Here is a 13,823-nt window from a genome sequence, read left to right as displayed (position 1 = left end):
GCCAGTTTTAGCTAGGTGTTTTCCCCCATGATGCTGATGCTGGGAAAGACCCTGATGCTGGGAAAGATTGAAGGCAGGAGGAGAAGGGGATGATAGAGGATGAGATGGTTGGATAGCATCACCGACTCAATGGACATGAGTGTGAGCAAGTTCCGGGAGTTGGTGATGGACAGGGAAGCCTGGCGTGCTGCAGTCCATTGGGTCGTAAAGAGTCGGACAGAACTCAGCGACTGAACTGAACTTTCCCCTATGAAGTTACTGTTGGTTTTGCTTCTCTTGAGCAGTGGTAGGGCACTAAAGTGATTTTCTTTCTATAACTGATTTTCTTATCTCACCTCTTCTAGCAGGAGCGGGGCAAGTGTTAATTCGGCTGAGCTTTAGTTTTCTCATCTCTGATGAACTTAGCTGTAAGTCTTTCAGGCTTAACCATTCCATGGGGCAGTAGTGCAGTGTCTTGACTTTTAGTCCAAATTGTGCTCCTGACTGTGGCCCCTGGACAAATCTGTGCCTCAGTTTCCCCATCTATAAAACTGAATTAGTTTACATTTTAGCAGCCCTTCTAGCTTTGTTCTTCCAGCATCCCTAGGATTAGGAATACCTGGTGACACGGGGGGTCAGGTGTGCTGCTACTATTCTAATAGCCTGTGTCTGTCCTCTAGGGAACATCCCTGGCTCGGCTGTGCTGGTGTTTGACATCCACGTGATTGACTTTCACAACCCGTCAGACTCCATCAGCATCACCTCCCACTACAAGCCCCCTGACTGCTCAGTGCTGAGTAAAAAAGGGGATTACCTCAAGTATCACTACAATGCCTCACTTCTGGACGGGACCCTGCTGGATTCCACGTAAGGACAGCAGGGATCGGTGGGGTGTGAGCCTGGTGGATAACAGTCGGTATTCCTGTAGCCCCACTTTCCTTTTCCCCAGATACTCATTGAAGGCTTTATTTCCATGCCTTTCGCACTGTGTGTCTTAAATGTACATCACTACTCCGGTACATTGTTCTAAGAGTTCCCTCTGAACGGTCTCATCTCGTCCCCTTGAAACTGTCTGAAAAGATCTTGTAACTACTGTCTTTAGAAACTAACCCACAGATAAAATCCAAGCTCCAGAGTGTCTCTGGAGGCACGTGAGGCTCTCCTGTCAGCTCCGTTCTGCCTCAGCAGTCTCGTCTTCTGCTGAGGCCCGTCTTCCGCCTCCCAGGGGTGCCACGTGCTGTGCTGCAGGATGTGCACTGTGTTCATCCTTCCTTCTGGCCAACTTCCGCCCTGGTCTAAGTGCCTTCCCTTTTCGCAAGGTCTTTGCCTAGTTCCTAGGAAGAATCAACTGTTCTCACTTCTGTAGTCTCATAATGTTTTATGTATTACCTGCCTTTCAGTTGGGGCTTCCCAGGTGGCTCAGCGGTAAAGAATTCGCCTGGAAATGCAGGAGACACAGGAGACACGGGTTCGATCCCTGGGTGGGGAAGATCCCCTGGAGGAGGGAATGGCAACCCACTCCAGTATTCTCACCTGGGAAATCCCATGGACAGTGGAGCCTGGTGGGCTATAGTGCATGGAGTCACTAAGAGTCAGACACAACTTAGAGATTGAGCATGCACACACGCCTTATAGTTGTTTTTGTTTCTATCACTGTTGCTGGTCTGAACACCTTAGATACTCAACATGTTTATTCATCTTTTTACTCCTTACACTTAGCCCAGAACATAACTCAAAGGAAGTATTTTATAAATGTTAATTGAGATGAATCTAAAACTTTATTACTAGGAATCAACAGTGTATACTAGTATCATGCAGGTAAAAAGAGCTTTGCTCCTTATGTATCTGAATCTTTAGATTATCTATGGACGTGAAAGTCGCTCAGTCACGTCCAACTCTGCGACCCCATGGACCGTAGCCTGCCAGACTCCTCTGTCCATGGAGTTCTCCAGGCCAGAATACTAGAGTAGGGATCTGTTCCCTTCTCCAGGGGATCTTCCCAACCCAGAGATCGAACCCAGGTCTCCTGCATTACAGGCGGATTCTTTACCACCTGAGCCAAGGTAATATGGTATTCTCTTTGGGAAGGAAACATTTTCAGCCTTTCTTTGTGTCTCCATATAAGTACATCCATTTTTGTCCTGAGCCTGGCTTAGAATCCTAAGTTTAGTCTTAAAGAGAAAGAACAGCTTCATATAAATATGTGCTACTGCATTTATTCTAGATGGAAAGGGTCTTATCTCCTTCTCACCCATCGCTTTGTCTTCTAGCCTCAGATGACAGAGTGTGGCCGGGTGTGGAGAGCTTGAGGGACATGCTCCTCATTCTCTCTGGTGCTGTGAGACCTAAAGCATTTCATGTATTTCATCAGATCTAAAATATGTTGGTTGTTAGAAGCATCATTTTATGTATCTCAAGAAACTAAGAACGCTGTCAAAAAATAACAACATGACGTCTGTTGTAAGATGTATCCCAAATCAAGAGAAATTAAAATGTGAAAAAATATGCATTATAGAATCAATGAAATATGCTCCTGGAGCCCAGATTTACAGGAGAATCTAGCTTACAACAAACTTCACTGCACTAATGGTTGGAAACTTGTGGAGGACAGTGGGGAAGAAGCATGGCTTGCGTTTGTTCTGGGTTCAGTGAGCTTGTGCATGGGAAAAGGAGGTTAGGACAGCCTGGAAGGCCGATGGCCAGCTGTCATTGCTGGGCTGACGTTCCTATTCTTGTTGGTCCTCCTACAGCTTTGGAAAGGGGAGGTGGGGGTGGGAAATGAACAAAGGAATTTCTTCTTTGGTGGATCAGGATACGCGTCTCTTGTGGGGTGGGGAAATCCGTCTTCCTGCTTCTGAGGCGTGTTTGGCGGATGCACAATATTCTTACAGAGCATGCAGGAGCCACGTGACGCTCCTTCCTCTTCCCAGAGGCTCCATTCTGAACCACTGGAGTCGTCTGTGTCACGTGTACACTGACACGAAAGAGCAGTGTCTGGGCGTCCCTGCGGGTTCTCTTCTGGGCGGAAGTTTCAGAGTAACAGGGTCGTGGGAAGTGCGGCGGGAGAAGGCTTACCTGTGTGTGGGAGGAGCCTCTTCTGGAGGGCGGGGTCTAGCGCCATCTACGTGGGCTCTATTAACAGCTTGGCAGGTGCTGCTGTTGTTGCTCATTGATCGGGACTGGGAGAGTGGGGCCGGAGAGAGGGAACGTGGGTGGAGAGCCAGAGAGGGCTGCCTGTAGGCAGGAAGCAGAAAGCTTGCACCGAATGGGAAGCCGGGAATACACAGAAGGAATGAGGAGAATGTCTGAGACAAAAACTGGCAAATCAAAAATAAAAGTATGACTTGAGGGAAAAGAATGAGCTGGGTTTTCACAGATGACATGTAAAAACAAGTTGCTTGCTTAGAGGGTTCTCTTCATGTGTGTTGAAACTGGCCTCAGAAAAGAATAAACACTTGTTATTTGGTAACTCAATGAGTTCTTGCACATTCTGTACGATTTTGAAACCCAATAGTCCCATGGGAAGTTGCCCAGGGTCCCTGGAGAGAGGCAGTGTGAGGGCGCCTCTGTGCTGCTGACAAAGGAGGGGTTGTGTTGGGGTAGGGCAGAGGACGAGCCCTCCCTCAGGCCTGGGGCCAAGGCATCCAGTGTGCTGGAACTGGCTTTGTTTCCCTTTCAGCCCAGGTAGGACAGATGCAAACGCTGTTTTGGCCCTTCGCCTGCGGGAGGCTAGGAAGCCTGAGAACGGGAGGTACCTTCCTTGTTACCACCTGGTGATGGATATCAAGGGGGCACCAAGAGAGCCAGGAGGCATTTCTTCTTTGGATTTGAAGAATATTCCCATTGTTTGCTTTTAGGAAGTGATAGGAATGCATCAATTTGAAAATAGATTTACTTTCAGTACTGATTGAGGTGACTTCTTTTTGGATTCCCTAGGGATTTGGGGCATCAAGGCTCATGAAAACCGTGGCCCAAGTTAACTGTTATTATTCTGGAGTCATAGAGTGTTATAGGCACAAGCATGTCGCACTCTCAAGGCTGTCCATTTATTGAGTTCTTGATGCTTGCCTTCCTCCGTGCCAAGCATATTATTTGCTATTTAGAATGTCCTCTGTGATAGCTGTTATTATCTCTATTTTATAGATGAGGAAACTGTAAAATTATATTTCTGTCAGATTAAGTGGCAGAACCAGGATTCAGACTCAGGTCTGCTGAATGCAAATCTGGGTCTTAACTACATTACATATTTTTAAAATTTTCATGAAAATTTCTGACTAAAATTTCAGAATACTGACTAAAACTTAGTGACTTAGGTATTTACGCATATACCACTTGTTTTGCCAAATGTTCCTGTAAGGTCTTTTATAGCAAGAGGATTCATTGCAGTATGTCCAAAACTCTCAACCAGTTCCTCAGTCATCTCTTGATTTTCACCTTGAAACTTTTGACGATTGCAGGTTGGTTGTTTTGCAGACTGTCCCTCAGTGTGGGTTTGTGTCCTTATGATTCCACAGGAGTTCTGTATCTTTGGCAGAAAGATCACAGAAGTGACATGTTCTCAGGAAGACATGCTCAACTACCAGTGGCTTGATGGCCTAATCAGAGATTCTTCTGTTTCATTTTCAGGTGGAATTTAGGCAAAACGTATAACATCGTTTTAGGATTTGGACAGGTCGTGTTGGGAATGGATATGGGTCTCAGAGAGATGTGCGTTGGAGAGAAGCGGACTGTGATCATTCCGCCCCACCTGGGCTACGGCGAGGCTGGCGTGGGTGAGTCTGTAACAGGAGTAAAAGGCGTCTGGGACATGGTCATTGTTTGTATTTTGTGCTTTTTGAGGTTCTAATACAATATGCTTCTTCCATTTAAAACCCCAACCCAGAAAATCTGTGGTTTTTATTCAAGTCTTTAGCATTTTCGTTTCAAACCCCTGTGAATTTGGTGTGAGTGCCATGTTAATGGGATTAAGCAGGAGTTTCTGTGAAAAAACAAAAAACAAAAAACCCTTGACTCTTCAAACCCATGTGTGGGAAATGTCACTGAAAGGGGTTCCCAGGTGAGCTAGGTGTTTCCTTGGGAAACTCTTTCCTGGGACAGTGGAATGCTAAATCTATAAGCTATCTAAGAAGATTTCCTTGTGGAAAAGATTGGTGTCAAGTTCTGGAAATACTAGTGGTATGTTGCTCTCACAGCTATTATGGTTTGATTCTGATTTTGGCTAAAATGAACCCTCCTCACGGAGTTCGGTCAGAACCCCTTCTTTTTCAGTTCTTGTACTTCTGCTGTCTGGAGATGGAGTAGATGGGAAGTGCTAATTTACAGAAGTGATAGGCACTTTGGATTGATTTTTTCAAAATTTTTAAATAATTGGAGAAGATATACTCTATGCTATTTTCCCCAATCAGAAAAAACACTTAAAAAAATGTATCCTATAAGACTATACTCCCATGACATATAATTGCAATATATAATTTAAAATAATGCACATTATATTTATTTATAGTCACATACTTATAAGTTATTTTGGGCCCATACTATATATACTGTTCTAGAATTTGTGTTTACAAATCATATCATGGCTCATGATTTTAAGGCATAATGTATTATTCTTAAAGTTCCATGGTTAAATTTATTCAAAAGTTCTACCATTGTAGTCTCTGCTAGTTGCTTTTAAACTTCTTTTCACCAAGACACAGTAAGAATTACATTTTATCTCCCAATTAGTGTTATGCATAAGCATACAAATTATACCTCGTGTATGGATACATATGGGCTTCCCTGGTGGCTCAGTGGTAAAGAACCCACCAGCCAGTGCAGCAGCTGAGGGTTTCATCCCTGCTCTGGGAAGATCCTCTGGAGAAAGGAATGGCAACCCACTCCAGTATTCTTGCCTAGAGAACCCCACGGATACAAGAGTCTGGTGGGCTACAGTCCATGGGGTCACAAAGAGTTGAACATGACTTAATGATTGAGCAACAACAATAATACGTATAGATTTAGTTTTATATGATTAAGTTTCATAAAATAGTATTTATCCTTTCTATGTATAATGTACTCTGATTTTATTCTATCCTTAATTTAAAAAAACGTTGGTCACCATTCTTTAAATTGATTTGAGACTCACTACCTACAGTTTGCAAAACCCACTTGCTGAGGCTGAACTTTTTTGCTGTCCCAAGAAATGCCTCCATCCATGAGGCAGCCAGAGCCTGGGTGCTGGGGCAGGGGGCAGAGGGGCATGCTTGCTGCCTTGTCGTTAACGCCACCTCCACCCCTGTCCTGTGGCAGATGGAGAAGTGCCCGGCAGTGCCGTGCTGGTGTTTGACATAGAGCTGCTGGAGCTCGTGGCTGGCCTGCCAGAGGGGTACATGTTCGTATGGAACGGTGAGGTGTCAGCCAACCTCTTTGAAGAGATTGACAAGGATGGTGATGGAGAAGTCCTCCTGGAAGAGGTAACTGACCTTGTTGAATAGAAGTGGGGCCCAAGGAGCTCAGGGAAACTCCCTGGGCTGGGGCACCCATTCTGAATGTGAACCCACTCAGAGTGTGGATACCACTGCTTGCTCCTTGTGATCTGTAAACTGCATGCTCGTGTGTTAGGCGCTTGCGCACACACACCAAGTCCTCTAAGTCGAAGCTCACAGTTCCTCTTTGAAGAAACTGAGGCCCTGAGAAGTTCAGGGGTTGATTCCATGGCTCACAGATCTGGACTCAGTTCTTTGTTCCTGGGTGCTCACTGCGGCCTGCATGGTGCTAAGTGTTTTTCACATATATTATCTTGCTTGGCCCTCATGACAGCCATGTAATCACCCCTATTTTTCAGAAGAAAACAACTGTGCACAGAGAAGGTGAATGACTTGCTCAAGTTTGCACAGCTGTCCAGTGGTTTGTAGATGTCTCGATCATCTAGATCCTATGTTGTTTCTCCTGTATGAGACACCCCTTTGTGGAGCTGGGCAAGAGAGTGTCTTGTCGCAGCTCTGGGGAGTTTCAGGTCTCTGCCTGTTCCCATCTCCTTGTTCAAGGACGTGGCTCCAGCCTCCTCCCCTTCTCTCTTCTATCATCCACATTTTCCCAACTACTGGACCATTCCCATTAGCTTAAGAGCATGCTGCTGTTTTCCCTTATTAATGCATCTTTCCATTTCTTTTATTTATTTATTTTTTTGCTGTCTTTACAGCAGAAGCCTCAAGAGTTGTCTGTCCTTCCTGCTTCCAATTCCTTTCCTCCTAATCTCTTTTACACCCAGTCCTGTTGGGTTTTCGTCCTCCACACCACTGAACTTGGTTTCTTGCTCAGGCACTGAACCTGATGGTCAGTTCTCAAGCTTACTTTAGCACAGCTGTTTCCTTTTTGAGACGCCTTCTTTTCCTGGCTTCCGCCTCACAGTTTCTCCAGGTTCCTTCTGCCTCACTGGTAGCTGCTTCTCCCAGGGCTTTTCAGAGTGGAGGGCCCCAGGCTAAGTCCTGAACTTTGCTCTCCTCCCCACTGATGTCATCCTTTGGTGACCTTCTCCTGTCCTAAGGTTTTATCGTCTTCATCCTGTTGGCTTCCAGTCTGGCAGCTCCGGGCCTGTCTTCTGTCCTCTTCACACTAAGGTATCAGCTGCCCACTTGACCCTGTCATTCACTGAACCCCCAGTATCCACCCCCCAAACTTGCTTCACCCAAAGCCTTTCCCATCTCATTCGATGACAGCATTTCCCTTCCAGTTGCTCAGGTGAGAACACCCAGTCATCTCTCCTCTCTTCCTCTCACAGGCTAGATTAAATCCATCAGGAAATTATTCTAGCTGTTTCTTGAAAATATACCCAGAACGTGACCACTTCTCACCACCTCCGCTCCATAGTACCTCAATCCAGTGTCCGTCACCTCCCGCTTGGACCTCTGCAGAGGTCTTCCTGCTCACACCCTTGCCCCTCACAGCAGCCAGAGTGGTCCTTCTAAAACGTGAGTTGGAACAGGGCCCGCTTCATCTCAGAACTCTGCAGAAGGCTCCTGTCAGGCAGCATCCCGCAGGCCCAAATCCTTATAGTTGTCCAGCCTGGAGACTGCAGAAAGAGCCTGGAGTGGTGACAGAGACATCAACAACTTATTGAACAGGGATCTTCCATGTCTGCAGCAAAGGTCCTGCCCCCACAGTGTATGGCAGATAGGACATAGCAGGAATCTTTACTACCTGGGGGAGAAGGAGGCTACCATTAATAGGGGAATTAATGTCAGGTTGGCTCATCAGTTACCAAGGAAACCAGAAGCTAGGACACGACCCTCAAAGGCCCTCAGGTTAAGACCATCATGAGGGCAGATATTTCCCTTTAATAAGCTAGCAGGTGGAGCTGTTTTGGCATAAAGAGGAGAGCAATCACTAGCTGGGGCAGGGTTTCTTGTGAGTAGGGTGTAGGGGAAGCAAGGGCTGGCCGAGCAGTAAGAGAACAGCTGTATTTGTTGGCTTAACCATACATCCCTTTATCTTCAAAGTCTTTACAGTGGCCCCACAAGGGCCCCACAAGGCCCTCCGCCACCTGCTCACTGTCCTGTCCTTCCATCGACTCTCCCTTTGCTGGGCTGTAAACGCACTGGGCATGTGTCCACCTGGGGCCTGTGCACCGGCTGTTCTCTGCTCAGCGGACATTTCCCCTAGGTAACTGTTCCCTCGCTTCCTTTAAGCCTCCATACACACTTCTCTTTAGCACTGTGCTTTGACCCTGACCACCAAATTGATACTTAAACCAATTCCCCTTGCTGTACTCTTGATCTTCCTGACTTGGCTCACTTTCCTTTTTCTGGAGCATTTTATTTTCTAACTTAATATGTAGTTTACTTACCTTTTAAATGTTCCTTTTTTAGTGTTTGCATAGTATTCTAAATGTCTCTTTTTAATAGTGTATCTTTTCCACTAGTGTATGCTAGAATTACAAGAGCAGGATGTTTTGTTTATTGATGAATCTTTAGGCTCTAGAATGCTACTCAGCATATAGTAGACAGTAGATTTTTATTGTATGAATGAATGAATTTTCAGAGGCAAGGATGATTAGGGGATCAGCCGTAGGTAGAAAACTAAGTGTTGATTTAGGCAAACAGGATAGTTCCAGTGACTGCTAGGTACTGGCTGCCTGGAACCTAAGCACTCCTATAGTCATTTTGTCCAAGGTTTTTAACCTGCATCCAGAGGTTAAAAGCCATCCCCAGTGGCTCAGAGGTAAAGAATCTGCTTGCAGTGCAGGTGATGCAGGAGATACCGGTTCTACCTCTGGGTCAGGAAGATTCCCTGGAGGAGGGCATGGCAACCCACTCCAGTATTCTTGCCTAGAGAATCGCATGGACAGAGGAGCCTGGTGGGCTACAGTCCATGGGGTCGCAGAGTTGGACGCAATTGAAGTGACTGAGCACGTGTGCTGGAGGAAAAAAATCGAGATCATATAGCTCAGAAGATTTTGTCTGTTCTGCTGGCTCAGACTCAAATTCCAACCCCACTGTCCCAGGACCGCCTTGTTCAGGCTCCAGCTTGGTGTCTTTGGCTACCCTGTCTCATGGTCTGTACTGCCCCTTTCTCTCCAGTTCTCAGAGTACATTCATGCCCAGGTGGCATCTGGAAAAGGGAAACTCGCTCCTGGATTCGATGCTGAGATGATCGTGAAGAATATGTTCACCAACCAGGACCGAAATGGAGATGGGAAGGTCACGGCTGAGGAATTTAAACTCAAAGACCAGGAGACAAAACACGATGAACTCTAAACCTGACATGAGCCACTTGCATGATACCAAGCCCCCTGTTGTGGCAGAATGTGCACTGAGGGTGCGAGGGTCTCTCAGAAGAGGAATGGTCAGCAAGTAGTAGGTGGGTCACATAGCACCTGGGACATGCATCGGGGTGGGTTGATATACATGGTGAGAATTTTAGGCTGATGCCAGTGATACTAAATAGAATCAGTGCAGGGGCCTTACCATGGGTGGTATAGAATATTGAAAATGCTGCATTGTCAGCTATTGTTTTGTGAGCCTTCTGGGTAGGTGGTTTGTTATTAAAGGAAAATAGCATCATATAGAAGTTGTAATCATCTTGGAGGGAACAGAGGAAAATGTGTCTGGGATATCTACATAAAGAGGGTTAAAAATGTTAACTTGCTGGTGTTTTCAAAATGTTCTCCAGGTGGCTAGAAAAGAGAGGGCAGGCCCCAGCAGCATTCCCAGATAGCCCCAGGAAACTTCTTAGCAGCCTGTATAAGACCTGGTAATGCCCAGTCTCCACCATGCCTACACACACACAAAACTTCTTAGCAGCCTGTACAAGACCTGGTAATGACCAGTCTCCACCATGCCTACACACACACACACACACACACACACACACCCCTGGTAATGCCCAGTCTCCACCATGCCCCCCCTCCACACCCCTCTGATAATGCCAAGTCTCCACCATGCCTACACACACACACACACACACACACACACATACACACACACACCCCTCTGATAATGCCGAGTCTCCACCATGCCTACACACATACACGAAACTTCTTAGCAGCCTGTTCAAGACCTGGTAATGCCCGGTTTCCACCATGCCTACACATACACACATACTTTTCTGGTTAATTACATCCCACGTTGTTGTGGTCCTCCTATTGGCCAGGTAACTTGGAGGTTAAAAAGAAAATCAGTGGACCAAACATAAGGCATGTTGTACCATGAGAATTTGATTCTGCATTTGTCATGTAAGATTGTTTGCTTTACTCTTTCTATTCCCATCACTCTATCCCATAGCACCCTCTCTTCCCACCCTGAATCCTTTGATCAGATAGATACAAGTAGGGCTGACGGCTCAGCCACACTCGAGTTATCTCACTGTAGCCAAGACAGAAATGTCATCCCAACAGGTGAGCATAAACAAAGTGATGTATTTCTGTCACCCCTCTGTCTGGAGAGGGAAGTGCCCTAAGGCCTGGGGGCCTCTCTCTGTGTAGGACACTGTGCCTGCTGACCTGTCCTCATGTTATGCAGTAACCACCTTGCTGCCTATGTCCCCTCATGGCGGTGGCACTCACCCTGAAGTAACCAATGATTTTCCTTTTGAAGTGACTTTGACTAATTTAAACTATTTTGTACTGATGTAGCCGAGATAGTTCCTGAAAATGCTGTGCACTCATTCAGTGGAACAAATGTTGGAAAATGAATTTTTCATATATAAAATATTGAATTATCAGGTTTTGTGTTTTATTTGAAGGCTCATTTCCCCCATAAGAATACACCATGCCTCCAGAATCCCCTTGGTTAAAAACTCAGCAGTGGAAAGAAGTGGAAGATCGCTGTACAGTAGAAAGAGGGTGTATCTGTCAGGGTCTTGGCTGGAAACATACACTCAAGTGGGACTTCTGAAGAGAAGCGAATGAAAGGACTCTACACGAGTGTGGTGGGGTAGGGCGGGGTGGTGCAGTAGGGATGCCGAGGTACCCATGGCCGCTGTTGGGCATCAACAGTAGGAAGCTGTTCTAATGTTGGGACTGAAGGATCGGGGGAGCCTAGGTGGGGCTGCCTGGTAGGAGTGGGTGGAAGGACACAGCCACCCCCAGAACCGTGGCTGGCAGTGGGCAGAGTGGTGAGAGAGGAAACACTCATCTTCTCTGTCCTGCTCCCATCAGCTGAAGCCAATCTGAAGCCAGAGGGCAAAGAGCTCAGGGGCTGGTGTTCTGAGATCAGTGTTTTGGGATACAGGGGAAGGTGCAGAATGGCTCTGGTAGGGGTTGGGGTGGAAAAATAACTGGCATATTTAGAGAGAAAAACTACATAGTTTTTAAAGAGCAAATGTTCTGCTTTACTCTTTTTTTAAAAAAAATATTTGGCTGCATCAGGTCTTAGTGGCAGCCCACGGCCTCTCTAGTTATGGCACACAATTCAGTTGCTCTGTGGCACATGGGATCTTAGTTCCCCACCTAGGATCAAACCTCCGTCCTCTGCATTGCATGGTAGACTTGCAACTACTGGACCACCAGGGAAGTCCCTGTTTTACTCTTTGCAGAGGCAACTTCAGGGATTCTGTGTGCTTTTGGGAGGGGAGATGCCCACGGCCTTCCTGGCTCCCGCCGCCATTGTCATTAATGTTCCTTAACCCTCTTCTGTGGAGCAGTCACGCAGCTTTTCCATTTAACAGAATTCCTTGCGTGCACTAGATAGGTTAATGATCTGTTGAACTGAATTGCCCTTTGGAATGCATTTGATTTGTAACATCTTTATACTCATATGTTCATGGAGATGAATCTCTTGTGCTTATTCTTTACCCTAGATCTCTAGCTGGTTCTGTTTGAATTTCTTCACTGGCTATTTTCTACAGTAGCAGGTTGGCTGAATAAAAAATAAGTTTCTCTGGGGAAGTTAAGGACTGTGAGCCTTAGAGCTTCAAGAATGGAAGGAAACTTTAGCTGCTATTTGTTTTTGTGTTTAAACTGCCTGCCTGACAGCTGACCTGAAACACTGGTCTTTCTGGCCTTTAGATTCAGACTGAAATACTGGCTCTTCTTGGGTCTTTGTCTTATTGGCTTTTACTTTTTAGCTTTATTGAGGTGTAATTTAAAAAACTGTTTAAGACATTCGAAGGGTGTGTTATGATTTGACATAAATATACATTGTGAAAAGATTCCCATCAACTTAAATTAACATATACATCACATTTTTTTAGAGAACATTTAACTTCTACTGTTAGCAAATTTCAACTATATGATAGTGCTATCAACTATAGTCACCATGATATACATTGGATTCACAGACCTTATTTATCTTACAGATGAAAGTTTGCATCCTTTTATTTCCCCCACCCTGGTAATCACCGTTTTTTCTCTGACTTCAACTAGGCCCTGGTAATCACCGTTTTTTCTCTGACTTCAACTTTTTTATTTTTCTGTATCTACATATATAAATGATACCATGCAGTATTTAGCTTTCTAAATCTAGCTTATTGAGTGCCGCCTGGCACTTCCATTCTTTCCGTTGCTAACGGAACATATGTCATTTTGTCAGGGAAGTTGGCCTGACTGCAAAATTATATGTAAGCACTTTAATATCAGGTTTCTAGGAACAGAAACCTGGCTTTCTTTGAAGCCTTCTTCCCTTGGATCTCTGAAGTCTTTAATAAACTAAGAATGCTACTCCCAATTATTTACTCCTATTTGTGGATATTATTAAAATAGTGTTTGGCACTGTGTGGTCATCCTTAGTGTTGGAATTTCAGTAGTTTAGGGGAGTTCCTTGCAGCTTACAGTGGCCCTATTTAAATGTCATTTAAATACAGACAAGATTTACATTACTCAAATTTTCTTCTCTGGGCTTACAGTATCATCTGTACATTTCACAGGCATCCCAAACTCAGTTTGTCCAAAACAGAGTGTATATTCCCACTCCCTTCCCATCACCGCCCATCCAAGCCTGTGCTCCTCTCGTTCTCTTGTACCCATTTGCTCAGACCAGATACTTGGGAGCACCCTATTCTCTCACCCTACACATTTAATCCCACAGCAAGTCTTGACATTTCTAAATTGGTAGTGGCTAGAAGAGGCTGTAGAGACTGTTCTCATGGCTTTCATTTTAAAGGGAGGTGACTGACTGAGCAGTGACAAGAAAGCAGGTCAGAACTTCAGTATTCTTTACACTTATACCACACAGTGTGCTTGTTTGTGGATGCATATTGTAAACTCCTTTGGAAAATAGCCAATATGGCAAGCTCTAATAGCAAACACAGGAGTAAAGAGCTATCATTTGATAAGGGAGTCCCAATGCAAGGAGATCCAACCAGTCCATTCTAAAGATCAGTCCTGGGTGTTTTTTGGAAGGAATGATGCTAAAGCTGAAACTCTAGTA

General features: G+C 45.4%; 1 protein-coding gene across 1 annotated transcript in view; it reads left to right on the top strand.

The window, feature by feature from the left end:
* FKBP9 (FKBP prolyl isomerase 9) overlaps positions 1 to 11,178 on the top strand; it is a 42,942-nt gene extending 31,764 nt beyond the window's left edge. Inside the window, exons 7-10 of the mRNA XM_040259661.1 lie at positions 660 to 846; positions 4,606 to 4,751; positions 6,268 to 6,431; positions 9,537 to 11,178. Coding sequence (XP_040115595.1) covers positions 660 to 846; positions 4,606 to 4,751; positions 6,268 to 6,431; positions 9,537 to 9,713 — 674 coding nt within the window. The 3' untranslated portion in view covers positions 9,714 to 11,178. The remainder of the gene's footprint in view (positions 1 to 659; positions 847 to 4,605; positions 4,752 to 6,267; positions 6,432 to 9,536) is intronic.
* The last annotated feature ends 2,645 nt before the right edge of the window (positions 11,179 to 13,823 follow it).

Source organism: Oryx dammah, unplaced genomic scaffold (genome assembly GCF_014754425.2).
Source record: "Oryx dammah isolate SB20612 unplaced genomic scaffold, SCBI_Odam_1.1 HiC_scaffold_18, whole genome shotgun sequence".
NCBI classification, from domain to species: domain Eukaryota; kingdom Metazoa; phylum Chordata; class Mammalia; order Artiodactyla; family Bovidae; genus Oryx; species Oryx dammah.
Note: the sequence above shows the minus strand (reverse complement) of the source record. Positions and strands in the feature narration are given on the sequence as shown.